At 34.6% G+C, this 13,474-nt stretch overlaps 1 protein-coding gene across 1 annotated transcript in view; it reads left to right on the forward strand.

Moving 5' to 3' along the window:
• CCDC141 (coiled-coil domain containing 141) overlaps positions 1-13,474 on the forward strand; it is a 109,254-nt gene that overhangs the window by 55,915 nt on the left and 39,865 nt on the right. Inside the window, exons 8-11 of the mRNA XM_049812854.1 lie at positions 4,039-4,211; positions 9,592-9,733; positions 11,599-11,718; positions 12,961-13,152. Of these exons, the coding sequence (XP_049668811.1) occupies positions 4,039-4,211; positions 9,592-9,733; positions 11,599-11,718; positions 12,961-13,152 (627 nt within the window). The remainder of the gene's footprint in view (positions 1-4,038; positions 4,212-9,591; positions 9,734-11,598; positions 11,719-12,960; positions 13,153-13,474) is intronic.

Below are 13,474 nucleotides of genomic sequence, written 5' to 3' on the forward strand. Positions count from 1 at the left end.
AATAAATACATACATAGAGGTCCATATTGCTGAGTAGAAGCCTTGCTGAACAAATCCTTTACTTTCTTTTGACCTTGATACTTAGTAAAGCATAAGGAACTACACAAAAAAAAAAATATGAAACAAACAAAGAACTTTGAAAGCAAGACAACTCTATGGAGCCAGGTGACAATAGAGAAGCAGAGGATCTACAGAGGGTTTATATCCTTCATTTCCTTGAAAAGATCTCAAAACTATGATAAGTGGATGAGGAAGACAGACTCAACTAAAATAAAACTAAAGCAAAATCAAAGAATTAAAGTGGGGGAAAAAAAAGAACCACAACAAAAGTCACCATTCATATTCTGTACGTGCACAACCACAAAACCAAACAGACTAGGAAAAGCGCATTGCATGATTTTTGTTCCTTTTTTAAAAAATGACTTAAAATGGATCCCAATCATGAGGAATGGTCAAGGTAACCATTAACGAGAAAATTTAGAGAGAAATATTAAGATCCTTTTTGAAAGACATTTGGATTTATTACAAAGTGGTTTTTTAATAAATGTACAAAGTGGCTCAGGAAAAAAGGATATTATTTCTGCTCGTAGGAGCTATGCCCATGTTATCTTCAGTGCATTAGTGTTCATTTTAATTACAGCTTGTAAGGTTTTGTTAGCATAACTATTGTTTTTCCCTACTAATCTTCCATGCTGAAATGAAAAAAACCCTGTCATTAGTGTTAAGCATGTAGATCACTAATTATAACTCTCCTGCATCTGCAACTTGTGAATATATGTTGCAAAGTATTTTTGTGTTATCAGCCAGATAGATCAAATGATACAATTTCTAAAATCATATTATTTAATTTATGCTCTTGTACTGCAGTTGCATGTAGACATGATGCTTTCCTCATATTCTGTTGTCTATGCCATAATATGCTTATGCCATCAAAAAATATCGGAGATATACACATATTCTAATTCTTGAAAAGAGTCTGAGATAGAAGTAAAAGGCTGGCTTTGTCTGGATTTTTTAATGTTGATTTGGTTAAGCTCTTGAAAGTTTGAATTTAAGGCCTGATACTGCTATTCTGAGCAGAATAGGAAGGGTATAGAACTGCCAATGACTGCAGTGGCTGCTATGGAAAAAGTCAACGCAGATAGTAACTTGCTGTAACCAGGCTTCCTATGTACAACTGAAATTGAACATGAGGGAACATAAATCTTTGCTCATGGTAGGATCCTTAATTGATTGAGGTAGCAACAGCACTGAAAATGCAGGCAATGTAACCCAATAAAGTTGCCTGTCATCCTTGAAGGTGCAGATTGATGAACATACAAGGCACTCGGATATGTTTAGGAAGAGAGCTGCAGAGAATACCTGATTTTTTAAATATTTTTGGTTTTTTTTTTCCCCATCCTCGTTCTCTTCTAAATAGACTCTTGTTCAGTTGCTGTTCTGCTTATGTTGCCCTTTGATAAATGTAACAATGGCAGTAATATATACCTTTTTGGTTTATTAATTTTAAATTTCCCTATTGCCTTTTAGCAAGACTCAAAACATGTTCTTACATTTGCTGCTTATCTAGTTAAGTATGTTAACTAGTAATACTTATAATAAGTCTGGCTTAGTGGTTAACTCGTTCTGAAATGGTTATAAATCCATAATCATTCTTGAACACTTTATAACTTTCCTATGACTCTTTAATTTAATATTCTTAAGTATGATTCTGAAGACTGGAATTCATTATACAGAACCTATTTGTCATGATTTAACCCAGCAGGCAGCTAAACACCACACAACTGCTGGCTTACTCCCCCCTGCCAGTAGGATGGGGGAGAGAATGGGGGAGGTTGAGGGGGAGTAAAATTTGTGGGTTGAGGTAAAGGCAGTTTAATAGGACAGAAAAGGAAGGGAAAATAATAGTAATAATAAAAAGCATTAGAATATACAAAACCAGTGATGCGCAATGCCATCGCTCACCACCCACCAACTGATGCCCAGCGAGTTTCCAAACAGCGGTCCCTGGCCAGCTTTCCCCCTAGTTTATATACTGAGCATGATGACATATGCATGGAATATCCCTTTGGCCAGTTGGGGTCAGCTGTCCTGGCTGTGTCTGCTCACAGCTTCTCATGCCCCCAGCTCACTCGGTGGTGAGGTGGTGTGAAAGTCCTTGACTTAGTGTAAACACTGCTTAGCAACAACTAAAACATCAGTGTTTTATCAACATTACGCTTACCCTAAATCCAAAACACAGCACTATACCGGTTACTAGGAAAGACATTAACTCTATCTTAGCTGAAACCAGGACACTATTACACAAAATAAGTAAACTTCACTTAGTTCCTGAGTTCATGTGAATGGCCTCTATTTACAGAAAACATCTTTGAGATTTACATAGGTCTGTCAATCTATGAGTTTCCTGAAGATGATTGTAATTCCTGTCTTGACCTGAAGTTTATGGCCTTTTCTATACTTAGTGGCAACTAAAAGGATTTAATGTTTTAAGAAAAGTCCTTCCTGGGTACCTTCAATTACAGTCCTCCTCTGATGGAGTATTCTTGTTGTTAGAAATTTTTTTTTTATAGTCAGGATTCTTTTTTTTTTTTTTTTTTTACACGCTGAATCCTTTATTCTGCAAGGAAAAATAACCTGACAGAGACAATAAAATAGTATGCATGTCCTGTTTTAATCTATTGTGTATAGAAGTTGAATTACCTTTGCTCATCATCTTTTCTTTATTTTCCTTCATATCTTTTGCATAGATTTTAGTTGTTTGAAGAGAGTTCAGGCATCTTTCCTTGTTATTTTGAGTCAGCAATATAGGGTTCATTCTCAGCTGCTGAGTTCTTGGTTCATAAGTAATAAGCTGTAGTAAGCTGGATCATATTGTCCCCTGAGAATCTCATGGAATTTTCACTTTTTAGCTTTTTATGAATGTAAAACCTTGCAAAAGTCTTTAAAGTCAAATTTAGTCTGCCTCAAAGTTCTTTTTCTCTTCTGATGTAACAATTTTGAAGTTGACATAATTAAGGATAATATTTCAGCATGTATGTAGTTTTGTTGTGTCTCAATTCTTCTCAGTGATGAACTGAGGCTTCAAAAGTATTTTCGGACTGTAATTCTGCAAAATTATTCACTGAACTAAAGCTTAGAGTATATATAGAGATTTGCAAAGTCAGAACACAGGTATGATGATGTACAAACATTTGATTTGCTTTTAAAAATATGTATACAGAATAGTCCATGTAATATTCATTATATTTTTAATTTGTTACATAAGTGTATATGTTCAATGAGACATTAATGCTATCAGACATTGTCTACTGATTTGCTTTATTTAGATTTCACGTTTTCCTGATGTTTAGAGCAACAAAAAAAATCTGTGTAGGGGAATATGGTGTTACTGCTATGATGCTAATTATGCACAGTAGGTTTGTGCATGTTTCTATTTTACTAACATTAGTATTTACTAACTTTAATAATGGATTATTGCAATGTTTTTCTTACTCTGTCTAAAAAGACAGGACTCTTTCTAGAGTACCTCTGAAACTCCTGCTTGCACTAAAGGAAAACAGAGAATTTTAATAAAAATATATTGAAATATAATTTACTTGTTGGATATACATTTGGTATTTAAAACACTAAAAAGAAGTCAACTTTTTGTAAAACTCTTTAAGAGTGTGCTTCAATAAAACTTCGAGTGCTGTTGTGCTGTATTACTGTTATTTTAGTTCTGCTTCAGTATGTCAAATTGGCCTGACTACTGCTGAAAAAATGAAATAATTTTAAATTCAAAGTGTAATCATGATTTTGCATCCCCGTACTCATATTAACTTCTGTTGAATTATACCTGTGTTGTTCTGTGACCTGCAAAATCAATATCAGGCCTTAAATTAAAATATATTGCTTTTCATTTCTGAAGAAATGTCAAATATTAGATGTCTATTGATCATCTATTTATGTAAAAGAATATACATGCACAATTTAAATAGAAATATTGACAACATGCTTTTTTTTCTTTTTTTCTTTCTTTTTTTTTTTTTTTTTCAGGTATTTGATGGTCTTGAAGGTGTTGAGAATTACCTTAAAATCTTTAATTCAGAAGACTTACATTTGCCTATCTTGACAATGAATTATGAGGAATTACAGGAAGCAATTAAAGGTTGCACAGCGACTACCTTGCAAAAGGGACAAGCTTTAGTTAATAAAGCAGATTCTCACAGGTATTCCTTCCATTTTTACATGTCTGCTGCATTTCTCCATATCTATCTGTTGCTTTATAACTTTACTAGTTAGAATCAGACTGCATTTAGAGCCAGTGTAGTTAACCAAGTAGGTGTGCATTTAAATGACTTGAAACTCAAAGTTTCTGCCATACATACCTGTTTGGTATTTCTACAAATCAATCTCTTTAAGAAAAATCTTTAGGAATACTACATGATACTTGTAAGAGCGGTGTCAAACAACGGAATTGGTATGTTAGGGCAGTGTTCAGAAACAATGGTTTCATTAACATTTTGGAAAAGTAAATGTATATAAATGAAAATTAAAATATCAATGGCTATGAACACTCCCTGCTGCCCAATGTAATCCTTTTAGACCTTTTTGCAAGTCATCATTAGAGCAATTATAATGTGATTTGATGCAAGACAAAAATACGGGTGTTAAGCCAAGTGCAGAAAATATGGAAGTTTCTCCACTTCTTAGTATATTTAATTCATGAATGAAATAACTTTTTTTCCTTCCAAACCTTTTGTTAATTACAGCAACTCCACAGTACTCCACAGATGATTTTTACACTGATGTAATGCATGACTTACTTTAGAATCAGTCCTAGTTGCTTATTATCTCTTACTTTTCAGGTCTTAGTGGGAGGCTGGTGCAATAAGAATGAAGACTGTTTATACTAATGAGTTTTACTACAGACAGAGCAGATGACCATGGCTGATGGCTGGCTAGTGGTCAGCTTAGCTCTACCTTCCCATCACGTGCTTATGTCCTTAATTATTCCTGAAATTTGAATAGCTTTACATCAACACAACAACTGAAAGTCTAGATAAGACTTTCATTTAATCTCATGACCTTGCAAAAAGTTTTATCTAAAACACCTTCACCTGTCACCCCAGATATAATTGGCTTGAACCCAGGAAAGGGAGAAATAGAAAATTCAAATAGAAAGTTGTTTTGGGAACACATGCAACTGGCTTTACAGTTATTGCTACTGCTTCAGCATCTCCTGATATTTTAATTAAATGGAAAGGAGAGGGATTTTCCTCAGTGAAACTTTGACTTTGATTCTGAAACCAGTCATAATTCCAGAATGCATGCCACTGTTCTCTAGGACTTGATGCTCTGCTAGACGTTACCTCAACAGAAGCAGATGTTGTGTTTTAAATGATGTCTGCACAGCATTGATTAATGTTAGGAATGCTAAAGACCTTCATAGAATGAATTCCTAAAATAAAAACTTATTAATTTCCTTTCTTCCTTATTAAGAGTTTTTTTAAAAAAAGTTTAAACAGTCCAAATCAGCAGTGGGATAGTAAGTTATGATCAGTACACATCAAGAAGAATGGGATGAATTTGTCAAAATAACCCTATCAGTCATTTCTGGTAAAATTCAATAAAAACAGGTAATGCCACAGGCCAAACTGCCAAATGCCTGTGTGCCAAACAGCTGCTCAAGATATTCTATAAATAAATAAAGAAGGTAAGATTTCTGCCTAGAAGACATTATAATTTAAAAAATGGCAAAGCATTACAGCTGAAGCAGCAGCAATTTAGAGAAGGAAGGTGAAACTTAAAACAATATCAATAGGCAATCTGACTAGAAATGTGTTTTGCTATTTCTAAAGAACAGTGAAAAATCCCAGGCACTCAAATATTTTAAATGTCTACTTGCATCATAAAAATAAATAAGTCCCTTTCTAAGAAAGCAAACACAATATTATGGCTTTTCAGTTTTTCTCCGCTGCCTTCAGGCCTTGTTGCCCGAACGTAATGAATTTGCCATATATTGCAATGAGTAGTGCTAGTACTTCTGTGCACGTGGAACACTTTATGTTCCTCAGCATGGGCTTGAGGATTACAATAATGGAATAATTTAAATTGGCAAGGAACTCTGGAGATCATTTGGCACAATCCTTTGTTCAAAACCTGTCAGGTTAGGATGCTCACGGCCAAATTTTGAATATTTCCAAGGATGGAGATTCCATAGTCTCTCTGGGTAACCTGTTCAAGTGCTTAAGCACTCTCCTTGTGAAACATGTTTTTCTTATATCTAGCCAAAATTCCTGTTGCTGCAACTTGTGAGTATTGTCTCTTGTCTTTTTGCTGTACAGCTCTGAAAAGACTCTGATCCTGTCTTTTGTATAACCCCGCTTCCTCATAGATGATGAAAGACAGCAATTAGATCACCTTTTCACCTCTTCTCTACTCTGGACAGAGTTCTTTCAGCATATCTTGTACATCATATGCTCCAGCCTCCAACCATCTTGATAGCCTCTGCTCAGTTCAATTCAGCTTGCCTGTCTGTTTTGTACTGTGGGGACCCAAACTGGACGAAATGACCTCCAGATGCAGTTTCACAAGCCCTTAACAGAGGGGAGTAACCTGCTGGCTAGTCTCTTCCAGATGCAACTCAGTGTGGGGCTAGTCTTCAATGCCGTGAGGATGAACCTGACTCACATTTAACTTTTTGTACACCAACACAAGTCTAGGGTTTTTTGCCTAACCCATGGCTTTAGGAGATATCCAGAATGATCCCAGCCAGCTCGTAAGCCTAGTAACGGTGACACAGTTACCATTGTTAGCAATGTTAGCTAACAGAGTTCTGTTAGCAAATGTGGTAAGGTGTTATATTCCAGAATGTTAATTTCCCCCAGAAATGATCATGTTTTGAAAGAGGAAAGAGAGAGGCCTCTCTTCGTCATGCATTAGCCACTGTGCTATCTTCAAGTGCTGGCCAGTATTTAGCCCAATGATTAACACACATGGGACAACAAGTCCCATGAACAGCTAAGGGTCAAAGGAGGAAGATTTGGACAGAAAACAGAACTATCAAGACTAAATCCTGATTACTATTTTGTTCCACTTATTGCACAGTTCATTGGTAGTCTTAACTGCCCTTACAGACTTCCCATTTCCTTTATCTTACTAGACTGGAAATCCTGAGGGACATGGGCAATCACCATTTGAAGGCGGTGAAAGGTGTGGATCTGAAAAAGTTTGGGTATCTTTTCAGAAAGCTGCTTTGCCATAAGACAGACAAGAAAGTATAGTCTGACAATGAGTCACATAGCCGTTAAATGTTTGCAATCTGGTAGGATTCTTGAACTACCTGGCACCAAGTAGAAATTTGTGTGGAATTTGAAAATAGCTGCCAGCTCCTTGAAGGAGTAGTTGGAGCACAGTAATTTTAGAATTCCTTCATCATATGTGACAGAGAAGGTATTGCATGCTCTGCTACTTGCATGACTTCACTACTTTTAAAAAAGAAGCCTGATTCTCCAGTTTTTCAGGCAATATATTTATTCATAAATAGAAGGAATCATCTGACCTTGCTCAGGTTGGCTGACGCTTTGTTGATTTTGATGAGATGATGCCTTGAATTGCACTGTGTCTTCTGAATGAGGATACTGGAAGATGCATTTTTAATGCAGTATCAAAGTGGCTGCCATGTGTAGTACTAGTTTAAATGCACCAAGACAAGACAGAGTACTTGAACGTTAAGAGAATTAAAATGTAGATGGATTTCTGTATCTGCATTTTTTTGTTACTTTTACTTCCAGAGTTCCAAAAAATAAGCCAGGCAGTTTGTATGCATATGATAAGACAGATCTAGTAGTTTATGATTTACAAATCTAGTGTTGATACCCTCGCATTGAGGGAGGACTATGTTTAAGGCTAGTGGCGGTGACTTCAGAGGCATAATTGGAAATGCAACTCACAGTAAAAATGGAGAACTAGAATGTAAATTCTGTTTTACTTTCAAATCTTCTTGAGGCATGTTGCAGCCTTATACTAAAAGATAGTCCAAATAAATGAAAACTCTGAAAATGTTCACATCTGAAGAGGAATAGATTATAGAAAAGTGACAGAAGGCAGCTCGCTCTTGTAGTTGTGGGGTGTTTCAAAATGAAAATATTGGTAAGTCTGATTTTTGAGGACTCATATTTTTAAATTAAAACCAGCTAGAAAAAGAGGAGCAAAAATTTATATGTATTAAGTCTAAAAAAATTATACAATCAGTAAGTTTTGCCCATTAAGAGAAATCTTGTTACTTTGCCAGCCAATTAGCTTGCCTATGAGTGTAAGAACTGTCTTTATTTTACTGCTATTATAAATTTACTGTGTTAACTCATAACAAACTAATGATACTTTCAAAGATTTTATTGATATATAAATTATAATTTTCAAAAACTATAAATCTTGTTCTCTCTCTCTCTCTCTTTTTTTTTTTTAAGGAGCGGTGCTAGTAGAAGTTTTTGAACATACCTCTTTTTAAGAAGTACTGAAATAGAGGAGTGACATTTTTAGAATTTAAGGATAAAGCACAAACTAACAGATTGCTAATTTTTGAAAGAGTAATTTACAAATTTGAAACCACCTACTCTCTGGAAAGGATTTAAAATTTGGTTTCTCTTTGTGACCAATTCTTGGATCAGATTCAAAGAGAATGGTCTATTAATACCATAATTCATATTAGTAGTGTAGAATAAGGTTTTTCTTTGAGGTTGCGGAATTTAACTTTCTGAGCCTGATCTGAAGTGAGGAGAAAATTTCCTTTAATTTTAGAGGATAAAGGAGGAAACCTTAAATAAGAACCTGTATTAACATAAGTTTCTGATGAAATGGAAGTAATGAAAAAATAGTTTAATCATTTGTTTTACAAAAATTCTTATAATGAATACATTTCAGTAGTAAATCAATTATTATGTGCGTTTTTTTATCAAATCTGCAGATCTAAATTGTATGTGGTAACTTCTTTACGGTTTCAGGAGGACTGCCTCAAGTATTCAGATTGTGAATTGCTTCTCTGATATTAAATGTTTTAAGTTGTAAGACAAGCCTTTGTTTTGTAAATTGATGTTGTTTTTTCTCCTGTTAAAACAGTATCTTTAAAGAAACATTGACTTAGAATGTATATGACATTCTTTTTTCAGCTACTATAAAAACACTGTAAAAAGTCCAAAGAAAACATTCTTTCTAAAGTAGAACTGATATGCCATGTATTTTCACTCTTTTTTAGGCAGTTCCATTTGTGGTTTTAGCCTTTAGATAGTGTAAATAAAGTCAGAATTATTTGTGAAATTAGGTATTTCTCAGTGAATCAGAATATCTAGCATGTGACTCTAACTTATGCACTGGTCATAAATGATTTGTTTAAAAATGTCATTCCTGTGTTCTACTCATTACCAATTTTGTTTGGATTCATTTTAATATTTTTCTTGATTATTTTTCTTTTAAGGGTCACAGTTTAAAATTCATGACTTACTTGTCATACAAATCCACAGAAGATGTGTTGGGTTTTTTTTAATCATTATCATCCTAATTGCTGAGCAAAAATGAGAAATAACAACAAATTCTTCTTTTCCATTTTAGCTCTTGGGTGACAGGAATTCAGAAAATGATGGCATACCTTCAAAAAAAAGTAGATCAATTAATCAGGCAGTGTCCAGATTACAAAGAATTTACCTTGAAGAAACAACAATGGACTGCCTCACTTGAAGATTGTCTAAATAAGGTATATCATAATGCATCATCTTCTTAATGCATTCATGAACATTGCATTGCATTTCCATAATTTAGCTATAAGAATATGAAAGTTGACTCAAATAATTACAAATAACATATTGGTTTGTTAGAGAGAGCACAGTTGTAGTTAGAATACTGAATGCTGTTGTCAGCACAAATGAACCTAAAGCTGTTCTGAAAAATGCAGCTGTTTCCATGAGAACATTTTACCAGTGATCTTCAATAAAGCATGGATTTGCTTAGATAATGAGCTATTATAATTGTTGGTTTTTTTTCGAAAAAGAAGTGAGCCATCAGGACTGTGACCTGCAAACAGGTTTCCTATACTGTTTCTATGTCTTCTGTTTCATTTGGTTGAAGATAAAAATAGAAGTGTGGCAAAACTGAGGGTTAATAAGCATGGTGACTGTGAACCACAACAAATTTTCAGTAAGGCTGAAGGAAAGTAGATTCTGTTCACTATAAATATTCCCTTTATTCACCAAGATAATGATGCATCAAGGACATCACAGCTGCCTTTAAGCTGTTGAATGTTCTGTAGTACTGCAGACCTTTGTTATGACTTGTTAGAGGTGGAATAGACACATGGCTTCTAAATAAGGGTCACATTAAAAAATATAATCTTTTAACAAGGTTCATATGAAGGAAATCCCAGAGCATAGACCAAAAAAGTAAATCAAATTTAATGACTAAATAATTAAGTCTGTAATCTGATATTTTATATTTGCATGATGTTTATAACAAACTTCTGAATCAAATGAGAAGTCGATTTGCCTTTATTCCCTTTGCATGCAATTTATGTAGAATAGGCCTTGTGGTATTAGAACACAGTGAAAATATTGTTGGGTTTAGCTGAAAAAAAATTTTAAAAATTTGCTAATAGCTGCTATTGGTCTTGTAGAAATGATATCACCAGCATATTGTGAATCTTAAGCTAAAACTTCAATTATGAAGGTAATTTTTACTCAAAATGTAGACCCCAATTTTGACATACAGTTTCATTGTGCAGTTTGTTCTAATCACTTTGTTCCCAGTCTTGCATCAGAGAACATTTTGAAGACTTGAGTCATAATATGTGATCCTTCACTACAGTGAACAGTGCTTATTGTTACACTCCTACCAAACAAAACACTTTTCAATTCCAACCTTTTGATAAAGCAAAGTATCCCAAAGAATCTGCTGCTAAATTCAACTGCCCCTGAGCTTCCTTTACTAAAGTTTGAACCTGAATCAGCAGCTACTTCTTAAAATATGTGGTACATGTGAATTCACATGTCTAATAATAACTATGCATACTATGTCTGGTATCATCTGCCTCCGCTCTTCATAATCTGTTTTGTTATCATCATGCATATATAACATCTTACTGTGACAATGAAATGGAGTTGTGTACATGTATCTGCACAAAGATAGGTTCCTTGGCTTGCAGAGAACCTTTAAATGCACTTTCTGGGGGAAAAAAAACCCCAAACCCAAACACAAAACCAGAGCATAACAAAAGTATTTCTGCCAAGGTTATAATATCTAGATTATAATGCAGTTGTGCCTTTTTTTGAAATAACAAGCCTGGGATACTTAGGATAAAGGAAAGCACTAACAACAAAATAAGATCAAACAGGAGGGATTTTTTCTCAAATACTGACCCCACCTGTTAGAATTTTCTTAGGAGAAATAGCAGAATTTTCTTCCTCTGTGTTTTTATTCTGTAGTTTCTCTGATTATACAAAGTACGTAACCTAAACACCAACAGACAAGTATTACCTCACTTTTTTTCTATATGAAGTGATGTTTTATACTGTTTTTATAATGTCTACTTGTATAAATTAACTATGTAAATAATGCTTTCAAATAAAGGTATCACAGTCAATTAAAAACATCACCCCAATGCTTGCAGTTGGTATGGAGATTGGTTCGTATTTGTCTGAGTCGGAAAGAGTTTTGAACAAACACCTTGAACTGGCTAAACAAACAAAGGTAAAAAAAAAAAAAAAAAAAAAAGAAGCTTTAATAATGTTAAGTACTTTTAGAAAGAAACGCATGATGTAGCTGTATGTAATTCTAAATAAGGTGGGATGCTGAGAATTTCTTATATATTCTTGGAAAGAAAATATGTCTATAGTTGAGTTTAATAGTGTAGTTAATGAACAAAACCACAGATAACATTACAAGGCATTCCTTCTTATATCATTGGTTATCCCCATTGTCTCTACCTCATCGTGTTATTTGTTACTACCTCTCAAGATCCCAGTATCAACCCTTGGTAGGAAGACTCTTCAAATGTGGATTGCTACTCCAACCTGAGGCACCAAGTTTAAAAATAGTCTGGATAGTCAGAGGCACATAAATCTCTTCTTGTGGTTTATTATGCCAAATAAAAGGAATGAATCAGCAAAAAAAAAAAAAAAAAGTATTTCCCAGGTGGAGAAACTTTGAAGGGGGCTGTAAAGTTTCCATCAGATATCCATTGGTCATGTTGGGAATGCAGCCATGGTATGAAAGCACTGCGGCACTCAACTCTGTAACACAGATAAGGCTATTTTTAAGTTACATCCAGGGCCTTTCCAACTCCCTTAGCAGTACTGCAGTATCTGAAAGTGGCTTAAAACCAGTTGAATCCCATCCATGGTCTTGTCACAGGTGCATGTTTCATGGCTAAGCTGAACAACATGGCAGTATAATTTTAGGAGTATCCTATGTTTTAGGAGATCATAAAAACCCATTACTCCTATGGAGTTCTTTTTCATTTCAGGCAACACTTTATAGAACCCAAGAGCTGGATCTGTACAGTGTCTGTGGAAATAAAATTCACTTTAAAGTAATTCTGGAGAGCACATAGTAAGAATATAAAAAGTTCAGCAGATGAGCAAGAGCCCCTTTTTGTTCCACAAGACTGTGTAATAGTTTTTAGTGTCTTTTCTGCCAAATTTTTGCATGCCAGGGTGTTACCTTTGTTGCAGTGTACAATTTGCCCTGATAATAGTAACCTCCACTACCTATTCTTTCTGTGGATTGCAATTTGCTAGAGTTTGCACTGTTGGCTGAATGCCAGAGGTAGATATGCTAAGTGGTATTGAGTTAAATATGTAAAAGTAGATAAATAAGTAATTGAATTTATACATAAGAAAGTAATATGAGTGAAAATTAACAACGTGATATCAATATTCACAAGTCCTTTACAGTCATTATACATATTGTTCTATGCTTGTACCCTCAAAGGAAACTTCACATGAGCTGGAAGCAGCTGAGAGAATCATCAAAGATATGGAAGAGTTTGAACCTGAGCAGGTGGCAGCTTTTTCTAGCAGAGCTGACTTTCTGAATGAAGAACTGAAAAAAATTGAAAAAAATATTAGTTCAAAAGTAGAAATTCTAGAAACTTATGTGGCCTTTTTAAAGTCAGCTATGGAGGTACAGATTACTTATTTATTCTTTGACTGGGCTGTGAAAACCCTACAAGTGAAAAAAAGTACTTTAAGCTAGCTAAGACAAATCCTGTAGATGCTGTGCCATGGAAGCATTGCAAGTCTTTGTAAGTTCCTTTCTACTTTAAAGGAGATCTGTTCTATCAGGGCAAGCAGCCCTGATCATTGAACTTGCATCAACATAATGACGAGTCTATGTACAGGTTTTCTACTGATTTAAATCACTGTTGTAGGAAGTACTGTAATTGAAATTTTACTTTTTCTCCTATGCACATGCTGCCTCATTATATACAGAATAAAAATGTTTA

This window comes from Accipiter gentilis, chromosome 1 (genome assembly GCF_929443795.1).
Source record: "Accipiter gentilis chromosome 1, bAccGen1.1, whole genome shotgun sequence".
Classification (NCBI taxonomy): domain Eukaryota; kingdom Metazoa; phylum Chordata; class Aves; order Accipitriformes; family Accipitridae; genus Astur; species Astur gentilis.